The 24,592-nt window shown below is 44.1% G+C and overlaps 1 protein-coding gene across 2 annotated transcripts in view; it reads left to right on the forward strand.

The window, feature by feature from the left end:
• LOC137654496 (protein argonaute-3-like) overlaps positions 1-24,592 on the forward strand; it is a 188,513-nt gene that overhangs the window by 84,949 nt on the left and 78,972 nt on the right. For both annotated transcript variants that reach the window (XR_011046643.1, XM_068388165.1), the window contains exons 7-9: positions 11,548-11,763; positions 20,325-20,513; positions 20,871-21,049. Coding sequence is in view for 1 of the 2 variants with exons in the window: in XM_068388165.1 (XP_068244266.1) it covers positions 11,548-11,763; positions 20,325-20,513; positions 20,871-21,049 (584 nt within the window). In the remaining variant the exon portion in view is untranslated. The remainder of the gene's footprint in view (positions 1-11,547; positions 11,764-20,324; positions 20,514-20,870; positions 21,050-24,592) is intronic.

A 24,592-nucleotide genomic window follows, 5' to 3' on the forward strand; every position in this document is an offset into this window, starting at 1 on the left:
TCTCTCTCTCTCTCTCTCTCTCTCTCTCTCTCCATATCGTTTCCTGTATAGTTTTCAAATATGTTCGTCATACATTTGTACATTATTTATCCACTTTATTCTCTCTCTCTCTCTCTCTCTCTCTCTCTCTCTCTCTCTCTCTCTCTCTCTCTCTCTCTCTCTCTCTCTCTCTCTCTCTCTCACTCTCTCTCTCGGCGTTTCCTTTCCCTTTATAGTTTTGTGAAATTTCGTTGTCCAGTCATTCGGTAATGAGAAGTCATTTTCGCTTTCGACATCGAAAGAAAACTTTGTTTCTTCAATATACTCATCACTGGAGGATTCAGAACTAGTGCTCTCATTATCAAACAGGTTATCATTATCAAATTCCACAACAAGAATATCATTTATTTCATCTAAAGAAATAACCTTCCTCTTTAGACCTTTCATTACAAAAGGAACAACAAATAACCACTTATGCATGAACGCCCGAGCGCACTGATAGGAAACCAGTTCAAACCAGAGTTTTGTAACATCAAGCTACCTTCAGAAAAATAGTTGCCAGACATCATATAAGTTTCTATTCACAGTCCCCATATGCTGAGAGTGTTGCCAAGTGGTGATCCTATATTTACTATACGAGTAAAGTAACATCACGAGACTGACGGCTTGTAAAAGGCAATTAAAGTCATGAACGGAATATACAGTTGAAGGCGGTACCGAGTAGATCGTGGTGAACGGTTTATCACGTGGGTGACGCTTAACAGGTTATAAAAACATTTTATATAGTTCGGTATTTTCTCTATCCATCCTCTCCCAGAAAACCTTCAAATGTGAATTATCGGAATGTGTGCAGATCTTGGCAGTGCGATAACTAGTTAGCGACTGAGAATAAAAAAAATAAAAAGCCCGATTGACGAATGACGATGCTGATGAAGAGGATATCGAATACCGATTTTTCCCTAATTGATTTTTTCTACGTTCTGTCTAATCCAATGTACAGTACATTCTTATGTAAAGGGCGAACCCCAACATTTCTTGATGCTGCTACACTTTAATTATAGATATTTTACCACCTATTTATAATCTTTATTTATAATAACATCTTTAGTAAAAGCTCTTCAATATCACTTTCAGGAGTAAATGCGTTTATGATCGACGATGAAACGTAAAAAAAAAAACGTTTTCCTTTTAAGAAGGCGTTTTTTTAGGAAAAAAAAAACAACACGAAACAAAATTGCTCATATTTCATATATTTTGATTTTCTAAGGATAAATAAAACATTAATTATAACATTATTATTACATAGTACCTGGTAAGATATCTTTTGCCGCAAAAGTTAACCTATAGACATATGTTAAAATTGGTTAGCGAGTTCGTTATGATCGGCGATGGAACGTATTAAACAAAGTAATGGGTTTGGTTGTGGTGACATGTTTGGCAGTAGCATGATATAAAATAGTCTTTATTTTGATGGTTTTTAATTTAAAGTTTAATGAATAAGGATTTTTCACCATAATTACAACGTAAGTATAAAAATTAATTAGTACAAATATGGAATATTATACATATAGGTGTTGGACAGTTAGGCTAGGCCTAGCGACAAGTTCACACAACAGATGGGCAAACCTTAACATTTTTCATCCAAAACTAGTCTTAAAATGTTTGAACAGAAATCTTTCTCTCACATTCTCCCCCCCCCCTTCTCAGACATCGGGGAACCATCACCCCCCCCCCCAATACAATTAAGAAAACAATAGATTTCCTACGCTTCGCGGTGCTTGACTCGCGGATTTAGAATGCTCCTCGCAGATACAGGAAAATTAATTTTTAAAAACTATCGATCGCGTAATTGAGGAATCGCGTAATTAGAACACGTGTAATTCGGGACCCTACTGTATATATGAACAGCATTGTGATCTACCTGTGTATCCCAAAATATATTCCCGATAAAATTCTTTACCTAAATAATCATGAGGGGAGACAAGATGATATATCCCCGAACTCCTTAAGAAGGAGATTTTAAGATAAAGAATATTGCCATATATGGCTAAATGCAAAATACAGTGTCAAACCCAAGCAAAGAAACTGAATTATATTAAACTCAGTTCTAAAATAGGAATAGTATGCTCACCTAGGTACACTTATAAAATTCAGAGAAACTAAATTGAATCCTGAATTTTAAAATATTTGAAATTGTTTAATGTAGATCATGAAGCAAAAACCAACAGTTTACTTATTAAAGAAAGTAAGCAGGAAGAATGCCCAAGGACGCACTTGAGGGCTACATTGTTGCAGCAGGTTTTATAACATTACCTGCTGCCACCACAAAATGACGAACTTCATCCAATTGCTTCATATAATGCTTGAAGAACACCCTCATGTAACCCTCATCTCTAGAGAGAGCCATAATTTCATTAATCAGAGCACCAAAAGCCATAGCGATTAGAAAAAATCGCTCTTTGAGATAAAACTCGGAAAGGCACTGTTTGATCGTCAATTTCCGAAGCTAGTTATAAAACTTTTTCCAATTACCAGGAGATCGGCCTTGGTGGAACTGCTGGTCTCAACCTGGCGCAAACTTTCGGAATCGTGGCGAAGAGGACAGTTAAAATCTATGTCAAAAGCATATAAAATGGGTCCAGCTAGGGCCGACTTACATGATGCAATCATGGAGGGTGCTAAATCTTTCGCATGTAAGTCGATTAGAAAGCCTAAACAAAAATCCATAGATTTAGAAGATGGACTTTTATCTTCCACACATCGAACCCAATTCTTCCACGAAGTTTCATACCGATTCAAAGTAGTGGAAGTTTTATCATTTTCCGCAAATGCCAATTTGTCCCGTTGAATTTGAAATTTTTTTTCCCAGGGCTAATGCAAGAAAATCATGAGAAGAAGGGCATTTGGTTATTAGGATGAAGCGAATACAGTTGTCCTCTGTACTTCTTGAGACAGGCTTGGGCTGGGTAGAGGTACCAGCCTGGAGTTCATCATGTCACCAAAGGATAACAGTTGCTCTTCGGCTAAAGAGGAGCAACCAGGGCTGCTGTCCACCTGAACGATCAGAACTCATCTAAAACCTTCAAGAGAAGATTGAACGGTGGGAATACATTAATCTTCTCCCAATGATTCCAATTCATGATTAACACATCCATGCCTATCACCTCTAGATCTACATATGGTGCCACATAATTGGAAAGTGTCTTGTTGAGGCTCATTACAAACAGGTCCACTTGAAGACCTGGGACTACCTCCTGCACGAAAGGGAATGATTCATCTAGAGACCATTCTGTCTCTAGTGGATGTGTTCGAGAAAGAGGGTCTGCCATCCCATTCCGGATTCCGTGAAGTTGAGAGGCAGACAGAAATCACCTCTTCCTCTTGGCCAATGAAAATATGGCGATCATTACATGGTTTATTTGGGGAGATCTTGACCCTTGCCTGTTGATGCAATGAGCTATTACTCTGCTGTCTAATACGAGACGGAAATGAATGTCGTTTTGTAATTGTAGGCTTTGCAGGAATAAGAAGACTGCCATGGCCTCCAGAATATTGAAGTGGAATTGCTTGAAACTCTGGGACCAACTACCTTGCACTTTCTTGAGTGGAGCATGACCCCCCCCCCCTCAACTGTCCAGTAAGGGGTCCGTAGATAGAATCACTATAGGAGGGGGAAAGGGCAACGGAACCGTCTTGGAAAAACTCCTGGTATGTGACGACTGACGGAGTTGCCGTCAAAGCAACTCCGGGGTCGTCTTCTGATGATCGCGGGGAGCTGTGGAAACTCCTTTCTTCTAAACCCTGCTTGCATCTTTGAGTCTGACCTTGAGGAGAGGGTTTGTTATAGAAACGTACTGAAATGTGCCCAGAACCCTTTCCTGACAACGTCTGGTGGTCTTTCTCAAGTAGATGAAAGACCAAACTGACCAGGCTATTTCCTTCCTCTTGGCAGAAGGAATAGAGAGGGCATAAGTCTCTAGATTCCTACGAATCCCTAACAACGGGAACCCTTGAGCCCGTTCAGCCTCGACTTCTGGAAGTTTATTTGGAATCCTAGATATTGGAGGAATCTTGCCATGTGATATGTTGCTTCCGTGCATTCCCTTGCTGAGGGAGCTCGAATGGCATGGCTCTGAATATATAAGCCTTTCTCTCTTGTCTGAAATCAAGGTACGGGGAGAAGCATCGACCTATCGGAAGATGCCAATAAGCGTCAGTAAGATCTATAGAGATGGTGTAAACCCCCCAAGGTAGTAAGGTCATTTGCGAAATAGTCAGCCTCCAGAACTTGTCACAAAGAACGAATAGAATTAGATGGGACAAGTCGAGAATAGTTCGAGAAATTATTGAAACTTTCTTAGACAAGCAGAGTAGACGACTTCGAAACTTCATAGATTTCGTGCAACGGATAACTCTCTTCTTAAAAGGTCCTGCACATATTGTTCCAAATGTGGTGTTGATTTCTGGAAAAATCTCTTGATCCTCGGGGTTTGTCTCTTCCATTTCCAGCCTAGACCGCTGGAGATCATGCTTTGTGGCCAAGGACTGAACAGCCATCTGTCCTTGAACCATTTCAGTCTTCCCCCTACTGGAGTATCCTCATTGTTTGGTTGAGGATGTGTGCCCTTAGTTCCCCTGTTACTTTGGAGACCCCGACTCCTTGGCCTACGTCCTCTGTTGGACCGACCTCTACCCCCTCTTTCAGTCTTGGGGGGACGAAAGGACAAGGTCCCTTGTTCAAATCCAGAATTGAATGGTGGGTACCGTGAAGTCACTGGGTGAGGAACAGTGAAAGGATTCTCCAAAGCACTACCTGAAGCAGAGATGAAGGGCCTCCTAAGGTATGTTGGTGTACGGACCCTCTTAGGTTGACGGCCAACCTCATTAATAAATTCCCTTTTTTTGAGATCTTTCCCATCTCTGGAAAAGACTCTCATGTTTTGCTGCTGCTTTATCCAAGATCTTCTTTACTAAATTCTGTGGAAAAAGATCTTTACCCCAAATACAGGCGTCAATAAGACGCTTCGGTTCATGGCGAATGATCGCGGATGCTAAAACATGCTTCTTGCAGACTTTTTGAACCTGAAAAAAGTTAAAAAGATCCTTCATAAAAGTAGCCATGTGCATCTCGGTCAAAAGTGAAAAGACAGGGGCATCAACGGATTACCAATCATCATTTCCACAAAGCATTGAAGAGGCATCAAAGCTGATAGTCTCCCTAGCCTCCAATTCCGCCTTAAGTAGGTGTGCCGGAATTCTCGGCAGTCTTTCATTATCTACCGGCTCGCTATATTCTTATCTAATTTCCCTTCAACAAAAGTAAACTGAATATCCAACCAGTGTTCAGTGTCAAGGGGAAGAACGAGTGACACAGGTTTCCCCTCTTCCAAGACTAGAAGAGACTTACCCTCCTTGAAGGCCTTTTCCACAGCCTTAAAGGCTTTCGAAGTAAAAGGAAAAACCATTGTGTCGGGTGCTATAAAAGTGGCCAACCTTTCAGTAAAAGCACCTTATTGTGTGCTAATACACCCTACTGTCTTTGCTTCCTTCACTGCCAGATGCTGCGCTCTGGTGTGAACTAGAAGGATCGTTTGTTAGGGATAGTGTCGTCCCCACGGGCCACTTTCAGCTAACCTAACATAGCAAAAGGGGTAGGCCTCTATATCTGGATAAAATTCCAGATCAAGAACCGGATTAGAGCCTAGCACCTCTCCAACATGAAAAATACCCTCTGAAAGCACTGCATGACCCGCATACCTTCACGGGCTCTGTTGCATGTAAGAGGGAAGCTGAGAAGGTAAGACCTTAGACTTAGAAGGATCCTCTGGAGATTTCAAAGCATTAATATCCTCCTGTAAGGCTTTACCCATCCTTCTTTGATGTTCTTGGGTCCTTTCCATACAGGCCTTCATGTTTTCCAATAGGGAGCTATTTTCCAAGTTAGATGAGAATTTAGGAAGTGTTGGTTCGCCCGGCTCGACCGGGGAAGGAGGGACAGGAACCAGAGGCGTACCTGAAAAGGAAGGCGTAGTCGTAACAGTTGATAGAGAAGCCACCGTAATGACAGTAGTTGAAACAACGGAATGCACTGATTCTCTCATGGAAGTCACACTAACCTCGTCCAATTCGGACAAGTAAGAATCATCCACATGAGGTAGGGGTTCATCCAAATCTACTACCGACAGAAGAGCCGATTCTCTCTCCGGAGATAAAGAAGAAACCGAGGATAAATTGTCCACGTCAAGGCTCAACGAACTTGAAGTTTCATCTACATGGAACTGAACGGTAGGAATGGGTCTAGGTGGAGCGTACCCCAATACCGAGTATGGGACCGCATTCAGAAAAAGAATATCCTTCCAAGCTACAGAAGGAAGATAAGGAGCTTTTGGCTCAGTATTCTTTTTGTGGAAGAACACCCGGTTGTCATCAGAAACATCCTCCAATATCCATCCAGAATAATGTAAGTCCTTACACACACTGCAGTCCTGAGAGCCCCAATAGGAGATTGGACCCTTCATTCTTCTGCATTAAGCATGTATCCTGCAGGTATCATGACCACAGGAATACCTCACCGTCCTGGCACAGAACGGAACTCAACAATGTATCTCCTTCGAAGATTCCGCGTGTAAAGAGAAAAAACGACCATGAGTACCTTAGTCTCTTTAGATCACCACACTGAAAGGAATGGGTTAATATCATTCAAAATTTCAGTCAAGAAATTGGGAAATTAAATCCCAAAATATGTGTATTTACAATTTGTGATCAGAAAGAGAAAAAAGGGCCTTGATATTCAGACTCCTTTAATGGCGTTAGTTTAGAAGTAAAGCCAACTGAAATTGTCCCCTTTTATCATTTGAATATTGTTCAGATAAAAGAGGGAACAAGAATGCTCATCGAAAACAATATCCTACTCTCTCCACAGAGAAAGGCCTAATAGGAAGGTAATGGAGTCACCTACCTTACAAAATATATTGACGCATCGATAATTGGAGCAATCAAAGATAAAATAGAAGGGTATTCTTTAAACCAAAATCTGACAAGGGGGATCGTAATAGAATCGCACTTTTAAGATGCACTATCCAATCCATGTCCTCAAAGGATCTGAATAAAGTAATGGAAATAATTAACTAAATATAATAGTTAAATCAAAAGTCTAGTTAAGGAGAATTTTTTGCTAAAGAGAACTCCAAAACTGACTAGCATAAAGATACCTCGCAAGTCGTAGAAGTAAGGTCTTTATGGCACTTGAGGTTTGTACTCATAAATCATATGCCGTCATAACAAAATATCCATGCCGTCCTTAACGGCACAGATAGGTACGGCATCGTCAACTCCCAAGGCTATTCCTAAATCAGGGGCACAATAATCATACCCAAGCTTGGGCAAGAACTGCCGCCAGTTACGACAGTGTCAGTAAAGACGGCAGCAAATTAAACAACGATAATTTGTATCAAACATCATGTCGTAACAAAAAGAGTGTGGCAGTATAGGCCACATCAATAACATAGTAACGTATCACTATAAAATGGCCCGGAAAAGGAATGCCGTCTGACAACTCTCTTTATAAAGAAGAATGCTGCCAGGTTAATAGGCCAGAACCCCGAATGGCTAGGCCTTAGAAAAGGAAATGCCGTCGGAGACGACGAAGTCGTAAGTAGCGGCATTGCTGACAGACTGACGACTCTCTTTATAAAGGAGAATGCTGTCGGATTAATAGGCCAGAACCCAAAAGGGCTAGGCCTTCAAACAATTGTAAAAATACACAATAATATATTTAAGTTCGATATCAGTAATGAGGAAACCCACCTCGAGAAGGTAAGAACCACCAAAATATCTAAAAGGTTAGAATAGTACATCACACAACTGTCAGTGCACCGACAGGAAAAAAGGCACACGCTTCGCAAAGGGGAACTCGAAAGGTATACCGTAAACCAACTATAGAGCTTATGTAGCACGATGGCCCGACGGACCTGCTGTAAAAGTATAGGCCTGGCCAGATACCACAAGACGAAAGAAGAAACCCAGAAACTAAAGAAACGGCATAGCCAGTCAGCGAACCAACTGAACAAGGAAAATTGAGCTCACCCTTCGCAAAGGGGATCTCTAAAACATTGCCTTGCCTTCTTAGCCCCGTGAAACTCTGACGATTGTGGCATTAGCCAGTCAGCGAACCAACTGAACAAGAAAAATGAGCTCACCCTTAACAAAGTGGATCTCTAAAACATTGCCTTCTTAGCCCTGAAAAACTCTGACGTTTGTAGCACAATGGCCTGGAGTCCCAACAAAACTGCTAACTCTAGGTTAGGCTAGCCGAAACTGATACAAACTCACAAAAAGACTAAAATAATAAATTGTAATAGAATTATAAATTATATAAAATTGAGTCCTTAGTATCGTAATGCTAAACCAAAACTAGCTAACGTGAAACTTACTCAAAAATTTAAGTAAACACGACAAATAAGAGGCCATCAGGGACTAAGCCCAACGCCATGCTAGCAGGACTAGAAGCGCTCTGGCTTCCTCTAACCAAATGCTAAAATCTAAGTCTCCGAAGGGAACTAAAATCGAAATTAGCATAAACAAGGCCAAAGAGAGGTAGATATTCAACTTTGGCGAAAAAGAGGAAGCCAATTCACAAAACAAATCAAAATTTGGGAAAAAAGTGCCCCCAAAAATCAACCGCATTGTAGCCATCAGCTGCGTTCAAAGGAATGAGAAGCAGGAACGCATAGGGGCTCCTTACTTATCCTTCCCCTTAGTGGATTAGACTGGGTAAGGTGTGTTTGGGGTGCAGATATCTATGGTTATCTTAGGATACATCCCTGATTATACACTATATCTTTGGATAGTAGTTTCCTGGGGTTTGAACCCTGTGATACCTGACGGTAATTCTCTTGTAATATCACTCGCAGAAATATTATACAGTAGGAAGCTGCCAGAAGGAACTTCCATCAGGACGACATGGCTCGAGCCCAAAAAATGAATTTATTAATGCTAGGCAGGAAAATAAAAAATACTTGAAACTTGGATAAAAACAAAATAATTTATTTAGATGATCATTTTATTTGTGTATTAATGTTGCGTTATCATACTTACCATTATAACTTTTTTTCCTTTATTTAATTTGTATTATTGATTCATGCACATACTAGTTTGATGTAATAATTTACATAAATGCATACAATGACAGCAGGCTGTGAGGGAAAAGGAAACTAGAATTGACCGAGTACTTTGGTGTTATTATTACACCTCATTAATAATGAATTAAGAATACATTTAAATGTACAGTATTCTTAATTCACGAGACCTTTAGGAGGTGCAATAATAACACCAAAGCACTTGGTCAGTTCTTTATTTCCTGTTTCCTACCGGCCTAGTGTCATCTTGAGACATCGCACGTTCCAGCAATTTTTTGTTAACATGCATACATAAATATGTGTGCATGTTTTGTTTGCCATAGAATAAAAAATAGTATTAACACGATTATATTATTGCTAAGCACGAAAATAAAAGTACTCAAAACTTGTATAAAAAATTAATGATTAATTTGTGCACATTGCGCGCGCATGCGCACACAAGTACGCTGAATAACTGATGCTTATTACATACAGAAAATTGGTATAAAACAATTTCTAAGAAAATTAACTTCAATCAAAGTGTATTTAACGAAATTGAAAAAACATTTTCCATATTTTTTTTTGTCAGGAAAATGCATTTTTTGGCAATATTTAAAAAATTAGAGGGGCACTCAGTAAAGTGCAGATCACCACCACGGCTGCTTAATTCTTGTTGGGGTGGATTTTCATACACTCATATATGAACTAAGTTTGAAGTCTCTTTGACAAGGATGTACTAACTTATGGCTGATTATGTAATATGGACTCTTTGCTCGTCTGTGACCTTGACCTTTGACCTTCCAAAATTTAATAATTTCTTGCTTTTTACATAACAGTTTAAAATCCCTGCAAGTTTCATTACTTTATGATTAAAATCATGGCCGTATGGTTGATGACCGGAATTTGACCTTTTGCTTGATATTGACCTTGGACTCAACCTTGACTTTCAACCTTGACCTTCAATCTTAACATGTATTCATTGGTGTTGATTTTCATACAATTAGATGTGAACCAAGTTTGAAATCTCTGTGACAACGATGTACAAACTTATGGCTGATTACGTGAATTGGACATTTTGCCTAACTATGACCTTGACCTTTACCTTCCAAAATTGAATCATTTCTAGCTTTTTACATAACAGTTAACCCCAGCAAGTTTCATTACTCTATGATTAAAATTGTGGCTAGGAAGCTGTTCATAAACAAACACACACAAACACAAACAGGGGGTAAAACTTAATCTCCTTCCAACTTCGTTGGCAGAAGTAATTGTATATATTTTAATGCAAATATATTAATTTTGTTTGCAACATAATGCAGAAGAGATGAGGTAAATTTTGAGACTAATACCAGCTTTCTAGCTCCTTTAGTTCAAAAGTTATCTCACATTGAATATTGTCAAACTTTTAAGTGCCTTTTTCTCTATTTTTTTCATTTTGGCACTCACCCTCCTCTGTAACTCATAGCCTTGAATGCAGTGGACATGAGATATCAAAGCAATATTGTCTCCCCTGCTCTATAGCCTCTGTTTCAATGTGCAAAGCAAAGACTCAGTGAGGCGCTATTGAATCTGTCATAGCACCTCCAATGCTGTAAATCACAGGGTAAAGGATTACATATCATCACTAAAGACTAGTATTATAACTAGAAGCTATGCTACTTGTGCATAAATGTTGCTTAGCCGCCATCTTGTTTTTGGTCGCTTATAATCAACACATCTTTCTTCAGCTTCGTTATTTGTGAAGTCTACGTTGACTGTTATGTTAAGTAACATGAATAGAGTTATGATTTAGTTATCCGCTGTTCTTGATGATTGCGTTACCTGAATAGGGGGGTTAATTCAATGTTTGAGTTTGCTTTTGGTTTTTTTCCAATGTTTATGTGATCAGCTTCAATACGGCGTATGATACCCTTCAGTCCCAGCCCTCATGCCAGCTCCATCTTGGAGGTTTTAGTTTTATATCTTATGAATCTTTACTCCCATTTCATCTTGTTTGTTAATTTTTCTAAGCTTTGATCCCTTGTGGTATCCTAACCCCAAAAATATCTTGTTACTGCATTGCCAAATCAGGATTTGAAAGGGTTAAATCGAATCGTGCATCCAAATATCAAAACAAGTTCAGTGAGAACCATATTTTAAGATTTTAAGCAAGTCAATTAGAACGATTATATGGAAAAGTTATGTTCCCTGTTTTTTCCTACCAAGAGTTGATATTTATTTGCTCTCATATCATCCTAGGTATTTGGGTTCTATCTGCTGCATAATATATAATCGTAAACCTATTAACATTGTGAAAGGAAATGTTAGTATTTATAAGGAGAATAGTGTGTTATTAGTATTTCTAAGGAGAATAGTTTGTTAACTAAAAATTAATTTTTGATAATTATGATAAGGTTATGTGCAGGAAGGTATGATTTAGAAAATAATTTTTTTTTTTTTTCTTTTTGCACAGGTTCGTGTCAGCCATAATCTAGTTCCTCGCACTTACAAGGTGATTGATGTTATGAAGGACGGTGCTAATACGCAGACATTTAAAGCTGAAAAAGACACCTGGAAAACTGTGTTGGATTATTTTAAAGAGACATATCCTCAGAGAAAGTTACGTTATCCAAAACTTAATGTTATTCGAGTAGCGCCTGAAACTAAGACTGTTTTTCTTCCAATTGAGGTAAGAAATGAAAGGATTTTAATTACTAATCATTGATATGAGTCTTAATTATTTACATCAAACACTTCCATTTCCGGACAAGCTTGATCTATAGTCTATTTTTTATAGCGGTGCATATTTGCACCGACTCACAGGGGTGCCCTTTTAGCTCGGAAAGGTTCCTGATACCTGATTGGTCGTTAGTATTTTTGTCCGAACACCTTCATTGTTCTCGAATAATTATCAAGTAATGTGAATCGAAACTTATTTATTAACCTATATTTCTCCATCAGATATATGTTTTGTCAATAAACAATGTGAAAGAATAAATATATTATAAAATATCGTCTTGGTAAGTCTAAACTTAATTACACAATCCGCCGAAGTCAACGACAACGGCTTATTTTCGGATGCACGCTTTGTAATTTTGTAATTTCACATATTTTAACACAAATTGAGATGAATTACACTCAGCCTAAGTTAAACATGTTATTATAAACTTTCTTTGAATATCAGAATTTACCCAAAACATGGAATTAATAAAACCCGATTTGTTCCGTAACCGAAATACAAACCACGCTATTTACAAAGGGTTATTACTTTTAGCGTAGCTGAAATGGCGAGCCATTAGAATTTAACGAGGGTGTATTACCCCCCGCGCTAGTTAGCGGGGGGGTAGGGGAGTGGTAGCTAGCTACCCCTCCTCCCCCTCACACACACGTGAATACTCACTTTCACTTTTGGCTCGGACTGTGACAGACGTCTCTGTCTTGGTCCTCGCTTGGCAGCCATTGTCTGTTTTGTCTTTACTTAATCGCTTACTTTTCTTTTACTCAATATATATGTAAACATGTTTTCATGTTTGTATATATATTTGAGTATAGAAATAAGTAAGTTTCCTTTTCAGATGTGTGTGTGTAGTGTACGATATCTACGTGGAGGCCTCGGCAGTTAGGCCACCACGGCGTATTTTATGGGTGGCGATCGAGTTTGACTTATGTCTTTCTCTCTCTCTCTCTCTCTCTCTCTTGAGGTCGTTCACCCTTTTACTACGTGTTACTACGCCCTTGTAGCCTAGCTTCCTTTCCGTGTGGGGGGTTGCTACGCGTACGTTTGTATCAATTAGTTATGAATCTAATTGTAGTTGTTTTTTTTTTTTCAGCTTGTAGAACGATTCCTTTCGGGGTTTTCGTTCTTTCTTTAGTGTTCATTCATTTTTTAATTACATAATTACATAGTTACATAATTATAATTGTTATAATTCTGTTTTGGTTACAGCTCTCCTTCCGCGATTGTAAGTGGTTGTGAGGGCACGTGCCTGTTGTGTAATTCTTGTTCCTTTCCCTCGGGATTCCTCTTCGGAGCCTTCCCGGGGGAATGAATGTGTACTAATATTATTTGTTTTATTTTTTTACAGTTACCGATCTAGTTCGTTTCTGTAATATAGCAACGGTGTGAGCTGTCTGGTTGAGTCCTGGGGATTCGGCTGTTGCTGCCTCCCCCCTTGTATTTTCGTCAGGGGCGTGTCTCCTTCTACTGGTAGTACTCCCGTGTCGACGGACAGCTCTCCAGTTCATTTTAGAACAGTCAGGAGGCTTGCCTCCTTGGGCGGATAACTTTCCTTCCGAGGGAAGTTTTTCCTGTCCAGGCTTGAGTTTTTCCCCTTTTGGGGGTTCTTCTCTTGCCTTTTTTTTTTTTCGTGCGACTATGCTCTTGGTGCTGAGCGGTCGCACCTGCAGTTTCGCTCAAGGGGCTGGGCAACTGCAGGAGCTCCTCTTCGGAGGATTGCTCCTTTTAGGTCACTGGCTGACCAGTCTCTTCCTCGAAGTGTTTCTCTTTCGTTCGCGAGAGAGTACACTCATAGAGACTCCTCTTCGGAGGTTTCTTCTGTTGCTGTTGCTGTTGGCCTCCCTCGCCGTAAGGCCCTCCGTCCGCCTCGTCGTAAGGGCCTCTCATCTCCCTATAAGGGTGCTTGAGGCGCCCTTTTGGATCTCCGTTTGCAGCCTACACTCCTTTTTTCACGATCTTCCGCCTTGGTGCAGATGGACAGCAGTCTGATCTCGTCTTCCGACGGGCAACGGTCTTCCCGACGGACAACGGTCTGCCCGACGGACAGCGGTCTTCCGACGGACATCAGTCTCCCGGCGGACAACGATTCCTTCGGGGCAAAGGGTTGCCCCCACGGGGGTTCTTCCCTTGCGTGTCAGGGTTTCCCTGCGCGCCCTTCTGCTCATCAGCGCTCTCCTGTTCGTCAGCGCTTTCAAGATGATCTTCCCTGCGGTTCCTGTTACGTGCCCTGTGCGCCCACGTTCGCCCTCGCGATCTAGAACTTCGGTTCAGGTCGGGGTCAAGGACTTCTTCTTTGCGCAGGCTTCCACGCGTAGCCTTCTGCTCGTCAGCGATCATCAGCTCGTCAGCGATCATCAGCTCGCCAGCGATCATCAGCTCGCCAGCGATCTCCGGATCGCCCACGTGTGTTACAGCTGGCACGCCAACGTTCTCCAACACTTCTGAAGGAACATGGTTCGCCAGCTACTAGCTCACCTGCGCATGCTGATCGCCATCGCGCGACCCTCAACTGCGGATGCTGATCGCCATCGCGCGACCCTCAACTGCGGATGCTGATCGCCATCGCGCGACCCTCAACTGCGGATGCTGATCGCCATCGCGCGACCCTCAACTGCAGATGCTGATTACGAATGCTGCTCCTCATCGCACAACCCTGAACGATCGCCCTCCTGCGGATGCTGATCACCATCGCACCCTTTCACGCGATCATTCACCTGCGCATGCTGCTCGCCATCGCACAACCCTGCACGATCGCCCGCTTACGCATGCTGCTCCTCATCGCACAACCCTGAACGATCGCCCTCCTGCGGATGCTGATCACCATCGCACCCTTTCACGCGATCATTCACCTGCGCATGCTGCTCGCCATCGCACAACCCTGCACGATTGCCCGCTTACGCATGCTGCTCCTCATCGCACAACCCTGAACGATCGCCCTCCTGCGGATGCTGATCACCATCGCACCTTTTCACGCGATCATTCACCTGCGCATGCTGCTCGCCATCGCACAACCCTGCACGATTGCCCGCTTACGCATGCTGCTCCTCATCGCACAACCCTGAACGATCGCCCTCCTGCGGATGCTGATCACCATCGCACCTTTTCACGCGATCATTCACCTGCGCATGCTGCTCGCCATCGCACAACCCTGCACGATTGCCCGCTTACGCATGCTGCTCCTCATCGCACAACCCTGAACGATCGCCCTCCTGCGGATGCTGATCACCATCGCACCCTTTCACGCGATCATTCACCTACACATGCTGCTCGCCATCGCTTACCATCACGCGGTCATTATCGCCAGCGATCTTCTTCACCTACGCGGCAGCACGATCCCTCGCCGTCACGCCATCGCTTGCGTTCGTCGCCTCGGACACGTGTTCATTTACCTGCCCACTCGCCTGCGCGCCTGCGCGCCCGCGCGATCGCTCGCCTGCGCGCCCGCGCGATCGCTCGCCTGCGCGCCCGCGCGATCGCTCGCCTGCGCGCCCGCGCGACCATTCGCCTTTGCGCGACTGTTCGCCTTTGCGCAACCGTTCGCCCTCGCGCGACCATAGTTTTGCGGCGAATTCCACAGCCGGTGGTAGCAGCAGGGACGCGTGCTCCTAGACGGCACTCGGGATCACCTCCATCCAAGCACAGGTTGGTAGTGCAGGACGAAGACAGGTCAGTACAGCATTCTTCCCCACCTTCTTTTCAGGCAGGTACCGTCGGGTCCACTCCAAAGGATCGCCCGATCCCTTTCACCTTAGCGAGGATTTCGGACTCTGTGTCCTTGGAGCAGCAGACATGGTTTGGTCCGCTGGCACGGGCGTTAATGAGGGTTATGAAACCATTACTCGCCGGCCAGGGTAACAAACCAGCGGCTGTCTCTCCTACGCTGAAGAGAAAGAGAGGAGTGGACTTCGTGGTGACTTCCCCCAGGGCGAAGTTGGTTCCCAAGAGCTCGGTCTCGAGGGTCCCCTCTCCTGTACGAGTACTCTCTCCTTCTCCTGCCCTGGAAGGATTTTTGGCGGGGGGGCTTTCCGTTCAAGATTTCTCCATCGGACAAGGGGTGACTGCTTACCTCTTCCTCTGGGAGCTTACCAAGTTCTTTCCCTCCTCGGTTACGGCCCGAGGTTTGGTTCAAGGAAGCTACAGGAAGATCAAGGGTACTTTCCTCCTCTCGAGCTCAGACACCTTGGCCTTTCGTCGTTAAGTATCTACTTGCGGACAAGCTCGATGTTGTACCATCTGGACGCGCTGACTGAAGGCTTCCTTCGGGTGTCTCATCTGTGGAGGTCGACGACCTCAGACACCCTTCCATCCTTGAGAAGAGTTTTGTCTGTGCCCAAGGACAGAGACTTAGACAGCTGCTGTGCGGAGTAAATCGACTTCCGGTTTCACTCCTCCAAGGCACTTTCTTCCAGACTCTGCAGGGCTCCAGCGCCCTTTTCTTTCAACCACGTCGGCCTAAGTTATCGGCTACGACAACTGGGACAAGGTGTCCAATTGCAGTTTCCTCCTGTCAGGAACAGATGGCACGGGAGATTCCCCCGGGGGGGGCATAGGCCTAAAAGGAGTTCACGAACTCTAGGATTGCAGGTTTTTTCGCTGGGAGGATGCTTAAGGTTACTCATCCGAATGACAGCTTCCCGATGCCCATTCCCGCACAATCTCTGTGAGTAGCCAAGGATATCGCGCCTGCTGTCTCTGTCAGCGAATTCAGTGTCTCTGAACCTCTATGCCATAGCGTCAGCAGAGTTGCCCGGTTGGGCAGAATGATCCATACCTTAGGCGAAGGTCTTCCTTAGGATCATCGACGGCTTCACCCCCGGTCCCCTCAGTCGATCCTTTCTTGTAAGGAAGGATCTGAGAGGGGATGTCCATAGTCGACCTCTCAGTCCTGATCAAGTTTGTCGAACAAACTTCGGCCAGCGTAGACCAGCAGAATCGATCAGACTGGTAACGAGGCGACAGGACTCCTTTAACCCTGGATCGGAAGGACGGGTACTTTCAGTTTCCATTCATCCATCTTCCAGGGTGCTCGTCGAATTCAGCCTAGACTGCAAGTATTCCTGCTTATGATGCAGTGTGGCTATCCCGCCGTGGCATAGCAGGTTTGTTTCCCCAGAGAACTCTCCCTGCCTTCCTCTTGGCCGCTCAGGTGCAGGCTTCCGCCTCCTCTGCTGTTTGGAGGGCTGGTCAACTCCGGTAGGCTCGGGTTTCGACCTTCTTCAGCGCCGGGACTAGCTTCCGGAATGTGACCATGAGTGTGGGCTCATGGTATTTTGCTTGGAGCCTTCTCTTCCTCTGCCTCAACATCTGGAGTATCTGGCCATGATTTTGAGTCAACCGCCTTACCACATTGGAAACCCCGCTTCTCGTCCGTCCAGCGAGGTTAAGCAACGTCGGTACTTGGATGGGTGACCACCTGGGGACGCCAGATTCTGTTACCGCATCCTCCGAGCCTTCTTTTCGGTTGACTGTGGCAAGACTGAGGAGAGTCGCAGTACCTGTTCTCAGTCAAGCAGAGCTTTCAGCCCTACCTTGGAACGTTTCCTAGTTCTTCTTTCCTCATTGACCCGTCTATAGTCCGAACGGTCGCCTCAGGATAAGTTCCATGTGGGGCGATCCAAGTCCCGGTGGCTTCAGGCAATGTTTAACCGGACTCCCTGGCCCTATGGGACCAGCGGAACTATTAGACCTGCAATGGGTGTTGACCTATGGAGCCTCTTGATGGTAGTGGATATTCTCGTCCTTTCCCCACATTCTTGATGCGGTTCTCGGACTCGTCAAAGGAAAGGGGGGGGGGGGCCATGTTCCGGTCCAGGCCTATGGTCAAGACCTGAAGGATACCTCTCCATCATTCAGGCAGGCTTAAGGGCCTTAGTCTGGCCCCTCTTCAGATCCTACAGCTCCTGCCAAGTCGCCCCGTTGCGCGTCGACTTCATCCTAACCAGCAGGGGACGCATTTTCACACCTTCACATCTTGTAGTAGAGATACCGGGATGATTGAGATTCTCTCAATTCCACCATCGGCTCTCTCATTCCAGGCAGGGGAATGTCTCTCTCAGACTATCCGAGCAGAGCCTCATAGAGAGAGTGTACCTAGGGGTCTTTGACCTTGGGTAACCAGCAAGTGCTGGTCTGGGGGACCTGATCGCAACACCTTGGAACCTCAAGCTTCCACTAGTCTTACCCCCAGTCTCAGACCCCGAGACTCTGGCAAGATGCATTCCGGTGATGGTGGGACAAATTCGACGCCTGCGTCTTCCCTCCTTTTTGTCTGCGGACAATGGGTCTCAACAAAACCAGGTTGTCTGTCAACCTTTCAATGGGAGAGCTCCACTGGGACTATGCGCAGAACGGTTTCTGGACCCTCTGCTTCCCCTGACGGAACTCCCGGGAGAGCTTCTCCCACGGCGCAGACTACTCAAGCAACCACACTGCGACATCTCTCCCGAACCGGGGCATCGCTTCGGCTTCATGCCTGGAGACACTACGCTTCCTCCTCTAGAAGAGACAACCCGCTACAGTCGCGGTACGGAGGTCGCGTCATCTGCGATAGTCATCCACAGGGGTCTCCCAGGCAAAGTGAAGAGTCTAAGGTGGTGGGTGCCGTGGGAGATATACCTCTTCCCGTGAGGCCTCTTCTCCAGCAATAACGGTCTTATTGCCTTTCGGCGGGAGGAAGCTCCTTTCCGCTCTCGGCAATGAAGCCTGTCGCTCAGCCTTTCCCTGACCTTCAGGCTTAAAGGAATAACTTTTTCCTGCCCGCTGGATCTATCCTCGCTCATGCGAAGCTACGATCGTCCCTGCCCTAGTCGGAGGAAGACCTCCAACTTGGAGCATGGCTCGGACTTTTAGTCCTTTAAGAGATCTTCTCAAGACCCTTTTACGACAGGCCTCGGATTGTATTCCGCCTTGGGTCTTCTGCTCACTCTGGCCACGGCCAGTGTGTAAGCAATCTTCTTGGTCTCTTACTACTCCCCCCTTTTTAAGGAAGAGGGGAAGGCAACATTCAGGCTCGCTCCTGAGTTGTTGGCTAGACTCAGAATCTGAGGGTCCCGACCCTTCGGTCCGATTCATTCAAGATTTCGAGTCTCCATTCTGTGTGTTATGTCCCAAGACCTTCTCTTTCTTGCCAGTAAGGAATCGAGAGGTTAGCGCTGGGAACAGCTGCAGTTTGGCCTCAGTTGCAGCCGATTTGGGAACACATGGAGGACATGGGGGGAGAGTCACCAGTATACCTCTTCAGCCCAGACTCGAGTACATTCATCTCGACCTGTCTTCAAACCCTCCCCCGTCACGTCGCCCTACAGCACGATGTTGGATACATCGCAACGTCCTCGCCTTCGAGTAATACTACTCTGTGACGCAGGTGCTACAAGCTGGAGTCTGGAAGCGTCTGATGACCTTCGCAGCCCGCTTCCTGCAGGGCGTGACCCACAGGAGTCTCGATACGTTTTCTATCGCTCTGTGGTGGCTACACAACAGCTGGTCTAACCTCAGGCTCCTTTTTGGACAGGTAGCAGAAGGTTGAGGGCATTGTTATCAGGTTTTAGTCTGCATGAACGAAAGAAGTATGTCTGGCCCTTACTTCTTTCTTCATCATCCCCTCTACGGGGAAGCAGCATCCTGGTCTCTGCATAGCTGACCTCGAACCTCTGCAGGTAAACCATGCTTCCTTGTGTTCCGAGTATTGAGTCAATACTGTCGCGTCCCCCATACCCTGACGAGGTGGTATTGGGAACGTCCTAACCCAGAGTTCCTTCTGGAACTCCAGGTCAACTGCCTAAGACGGGTCACACTTCTTCCTTCACACACAAGCTTACGTAGGCCACATGGCTCCTTGCGGAGCAAGGAACTTGTGAGGTGCAGGGACTCCTTTTCTCGAGTGCGACTCACTCGGATTCTGAGTCCCCGGGTAAAGCCAAAGCCAGTATGGCTGGGGACTTTCCACCCTTCCTAAGGGATAAGTCACCCTTTGTAAATAGCGTGGTTTGTATTTCGGATACGGAACAAATGACAAATTCGAAGATAATTTGTATTTTTCCTAACCATACAAACCTTAGCTATTTACACATATTTGCCCGCCAGCCCTGTCCTCCAAGACAAGTCCTACCTCTAAGTGAAAGTGAGTATTCACGTGTGTGTGAGGGGGAGGAGGGGTAGCTAGCTACCACTCCCCTACCCCCCCGCTAACTAGCGCGGGGGGTAATACACCCTCGTTAAATTCTAATGGCTCGCCATTTCAGCTACGCTAAAAGTAATAACCCTTTGTAAATAGCTAAGGTTTGTATGGTTAGGAAAAATACAAATTATCTTCGAATTTGTCATGTTTGTGAAAACTTATGGGGAGGTAAAAGAACAGCCTGTAGCGGCCTGGCAGGAAAACAATCCCTTCTGACTGTCGTAGACCCAGTTTTTTTCTTTCAAGTAACAAGTGGGGTCTGTTTGGTGTTGAACATGTAAATTTGTGTATATTTATGTTGTATATCAAAATTTCTGTAACTTAGTTTTTGTTGCAGTGTTGTGAGATTGCCAAAGGTCAAAAGGTGAAACGCCAGAGTGTATCTACTAGAGAACTTGCTAACTTCTTATCGTTTACAGCGAAACCACCCCAGAAAAGGCTGAATAACATAAATAAAATTTCTCAAAACAAGAAACTTACGCAGAATGAATTGATGAAGGACTTGGGATTCAGCTTCCTGGACAAGGTTTGTTTAATTTGACTGTAGTCTTTATGTGAAATCATGGCCGTCAATACACCAGTTCACTATGGGCAGTAGAATTTGCTTTTTATCTTAGTACAGGTTGAAAGTCCCTTATCTGGAATTCCTCTGACCAGAAGTGTTTTCGATTTAAGTTTTTTATTTTTAGTTCACCTCTTTGATAGTTTTTGTTACAGTAGGTTTTAATGGAAAGTACAGTTGGCTACATTATTATTGTGATGAAAAAAACATTTGGAAGTTGTAATTATTTGCAATTTTTGCAAACAACTAATGATTACGAAACGTTTTGCCTCTGTCCTTTCCTACTTTCAAAACACCATACATTATTATTATATTTTTCAGCCCGTCGAGTTAACTGGTCGAGTTCTTCCTGCCCCTCCATTGAAGATGAGCACTGGTGATGCTATTGTGCCATTTAATGGGCAGTGGAATATTAAAGACAGGAAATTTTTTCAAAGTGAAAATATCAAGTGTTGGGCAATCCTGAATTATGCTGAGAGATTAGGAATGGATTCAATAAGGTACAGTGATTTGATTTTATGATGCTTGTAAAAGTCACTTCATGGTATTGGCTTTAGTTTGTTTAAAACTATCTTATTATAAATATTATTTAATAGAGAATGATTTTTACATTATAATTTTTTTATTAATAAGTATTGTGAAAGTTTTCTAGTTAACTAATGCTCACTTTAGGATCATATCAAGATTTATAAGACTGTTCAACAAAAAGTAATGAAAGACATTTTTCAATATTTAACTTAGCCGGTGATTATATAAGCTGCAACTCTGTTGCTCGACAGAAAACTCTACGTTAAAAATCCGCCAGCGATCGCTATGCAGGTAGGGGGTGTACTTCAACAGCGCCATCTGTCGTGCAGGTACTCAGTACTCAATGTAAACAAAGAACTCAATTTTCTCTCTGTCGGGCTACCGGCAAGACCTACTAATTCGCTGTTGCTAACTGGATTTGTTTTCACAACTATTTGGTGAAGTACACTATTCTAGTTTTGAGCTTTCGCTATGCAGGTGTTTTATCTTCATCTCAAAACTTGAACTCGTTTTGGATAGATTTAATTATGGTGACAAAGAGAGTATGGACTTTCTTTCACTTTTAAATGGCCGACCCTTCCCTTAGACGGAAGTGTGTTTAGGCTTTTAGTAATTATCTTATCACGTTATAGATCTATATATTTTATATCTCTCCGCCTTTATTAGGCCTCTTCGATTAACTTTCCATTTATTATAAACATATAAAAATAAATTTTAATGTTTTGTTTATATGCGACCTTTCCTGATAGTAGGCGGTCCTAACTTGGAACCGAAGTTAATCAACGTTGAGCCCTTTATATCGTATTTAGCTTTTAAAGAATTTAAAACTTTTTAAATGTAATATTTTATGAAAGAATTTCTTTGATAGTCTTCGTACTGTTTTCAAAGATGAACTAACGTTTAGTTTTTTATACTACAGTACGCAGTTGTTGACGTTCAGGACGTTCAACATGCGCTCTATCGTTACGATAGAGAGAGAGTGTATCACGGTTTCACTTTGCAGTAAGAGTAAATCGATTCTGACGTTTTGTTCATTCTTTCTTAGCTTTAATGTTTTAAATTCTAATTTAAAGGAACTTTTTATTTGAAAAACCTTTCAGTTTTTTCCTTTAGTCAAATAACATGTTTTTTTGACGATATATAATTGGGCTCTTCTCTTAGGTGCGAAATCAAGAGAGAAAGAGAGAGAGAGATAGAGACGGAGGGAGAGAGAGGAGAGAAAACGTTCCGTTCAAGCGGGTAACGTTGTTCTCGTGTTACTCTCGTCCCTAGTCTCTGTACGGGGAGGAAGGATAAAACGTTTTTAGGTTTTTATTCTCGTCCCCAGGCTATGTGCGGTGAGAGATTGAAAACGTAGTTATATGAACTAGTGTTTAGTCTCTTTCCCAGCCACTGATTTTTCTTTTTATCTTAAAATATGTTTTCTGTTTTTTGCTGGTATCAATGAGCTTGCATTATACGACTAATTTCGCAATTACTACCTTTTAATGAAGGGTAGAATTGCGTGTTTCAGGTAGAAATAAGTGCAAAACAGAAAATCGAAGTGATAAAGTGATATGCGCAAAGTGTTACAGTGTTGCGTCCGAGGCGCAAAGTGTTACAGTGTTGCGTCCGAGGGTTCGTCTGTTCGTGCCTGTCGTTCACCTAGTCCGGGACCTCTTGCAAGCTCCCAAGCCCAGGGGAGAAGTAATGTCAAAAGACTTATGGGTTCGAGAGGCCTTGACCAACGAACAGACGTTTTCCCTCTATGGTAGCGGGTGTTTCTTACCAAGATCTCCCCTACCATAAGACGAGAGAGACGTTGTTTCTCCTCGCCATCCGTAGGCTTTTCGCATAAGAAACCTGTCACAAGGTTTCGAAGCCCTTAAGCGAAAGTCAGTCCTTTCAGGACAGGTCCAGCGTCCTGGTTACAGCCATTAGGACAGCTCTGACCCTATGCAGTCATCGGATAACTGCTCGCCGCCTAACAAAAGCGTAACACAGACTCCGAAAGTCTTTTTTTGTAGGCAAAGTGTTGCGGTCACAGACGTTACCCTCGTCTATTACCACAACCATTTCCGTTGATCCTTAAGGGGTTGTATGGCAAAACATGCAGTATATGCTTGCCTCCCTTATGGAAGACTATTCTGCCGATTAGTCCGTTGAGTCTAGCCGTTTATCTCATCGATATCCTGGCTTTCAGCCAACCTAACGTTCCTTTGTGCTTACTGTTGACGTTGGCGTAGCTTAGTCACGTCAGTCAGGTTGTTTAGAACCACACTCGATGCGGTCTCGTGTGGTTTTTCAGCCGCATTTGGACGTTAGGCCACTGGCTGATGCTCCTGTTGACGTTCTAGACGTTCACTAACAATCGGAGTTGACTTGTTTTGACGCTGTGCGTCAACCTCCGCATTCTAGAGTTGTTTTGACTGCTCAGTCTAGGCAGTCAAAGCAGTCTCGAGTGGACGCTGTACGTCCTCACGCACCTGTTGTGGTTGACAGTTCAGTTGTTGACAGTTCACAGACTGTCAAGCAGTTACATGACGTTGCGTTCTGGTCCGCTACTAATGCACCAGTGAGAGACTCAGCTTTTATCGGACAAGGTTCCTGTAGATGAGGAAGTTGCTGTTCTCCCTCCTACTGATATTCCCTTGAGGACTCTGTCAGATGGAGAGGAGCCTTAAGCTGCTTAGCCTCCTATGGACTTTAATTAAATCATGATGATTTTTTTTAAGGATCTTCGTCCAGATCTTGTAACTGCTGCTCCTCGTTCGCCTAAACGTCAGAGCTTACACTAGGCCTAGCTACTTCGAAGCCGTTGTTTTTAAGCTAGTGCTCTCTCGCTCTCCTAGAGAGCGTTACGTTGGCTAGGCGACTGGTTTTTCACCAGGAGGAGTTTGGGGGATACAGCCTTTGCTTTCCCTTCTTTTAAACTGGTTTATAGAGCGAGAGTCTGATATGACACGAGAGAAGTTCTCGGCTTGGGAGTTCATGCCTCTGCCCAGATAGACTTCTCAATTCTGGTAGACTCTCCCTGGCGCCTAGCCAGGAGACGCTCCAAGTTGTTTACAGGTCAACTTCTCAGCTGTTGTCGAGCCTTTGAAGTTTTGCTGTACTATTATGTCACGCATAACAAGGCTTTCAGGGATGGTAAACGGTTCCGCCTCAGTCGCTAACCCCGTCTGTTGCCACACCTGCTCCCGTAGACCCTAAATGGGCTTTGCTGCAAGACATGCAGTCCAAGCTTGCGTCCTTGATAGAGGACTTAAATGCGGAGAAGAACCTTCTGGCCAACAACCTTCCAACCGGTCGGTTGTGCGCCCTGTTGACGCTGAGGTAACCTACTCGCGTCTGCCAGTTGAGGTGGTTCCTCCACCGATGCGACCCAGTGTGGGTTGCCAGCCGCACGTTGACGTTAAGCGACGCTCGGAGATGGTTGTTGACGTTCAGGACGTTCAACAACCAGCAGAGGTGACTTGTTGTGACGCAGTGCGTCAACCTCAGCAACCCGGTAGGGTGTTGACTGCACAACCCAG

Source organism: Palaemon carinicauda, chromosome 15, assembly GCF_036898095.1.
Source record: "Palaemon carinicauda isolate YSFRI2023 chromosome 15, ASM3689809v2, whole genome shotgun sequence".
Classification (NCBI taxonomy): domain Eukaryota; kingdom Metazoa; phylum Arthropoda; class Malacostraca; order Decapoda; family Palaemonidae; genus Palaemon; species Palaemon carinicauda.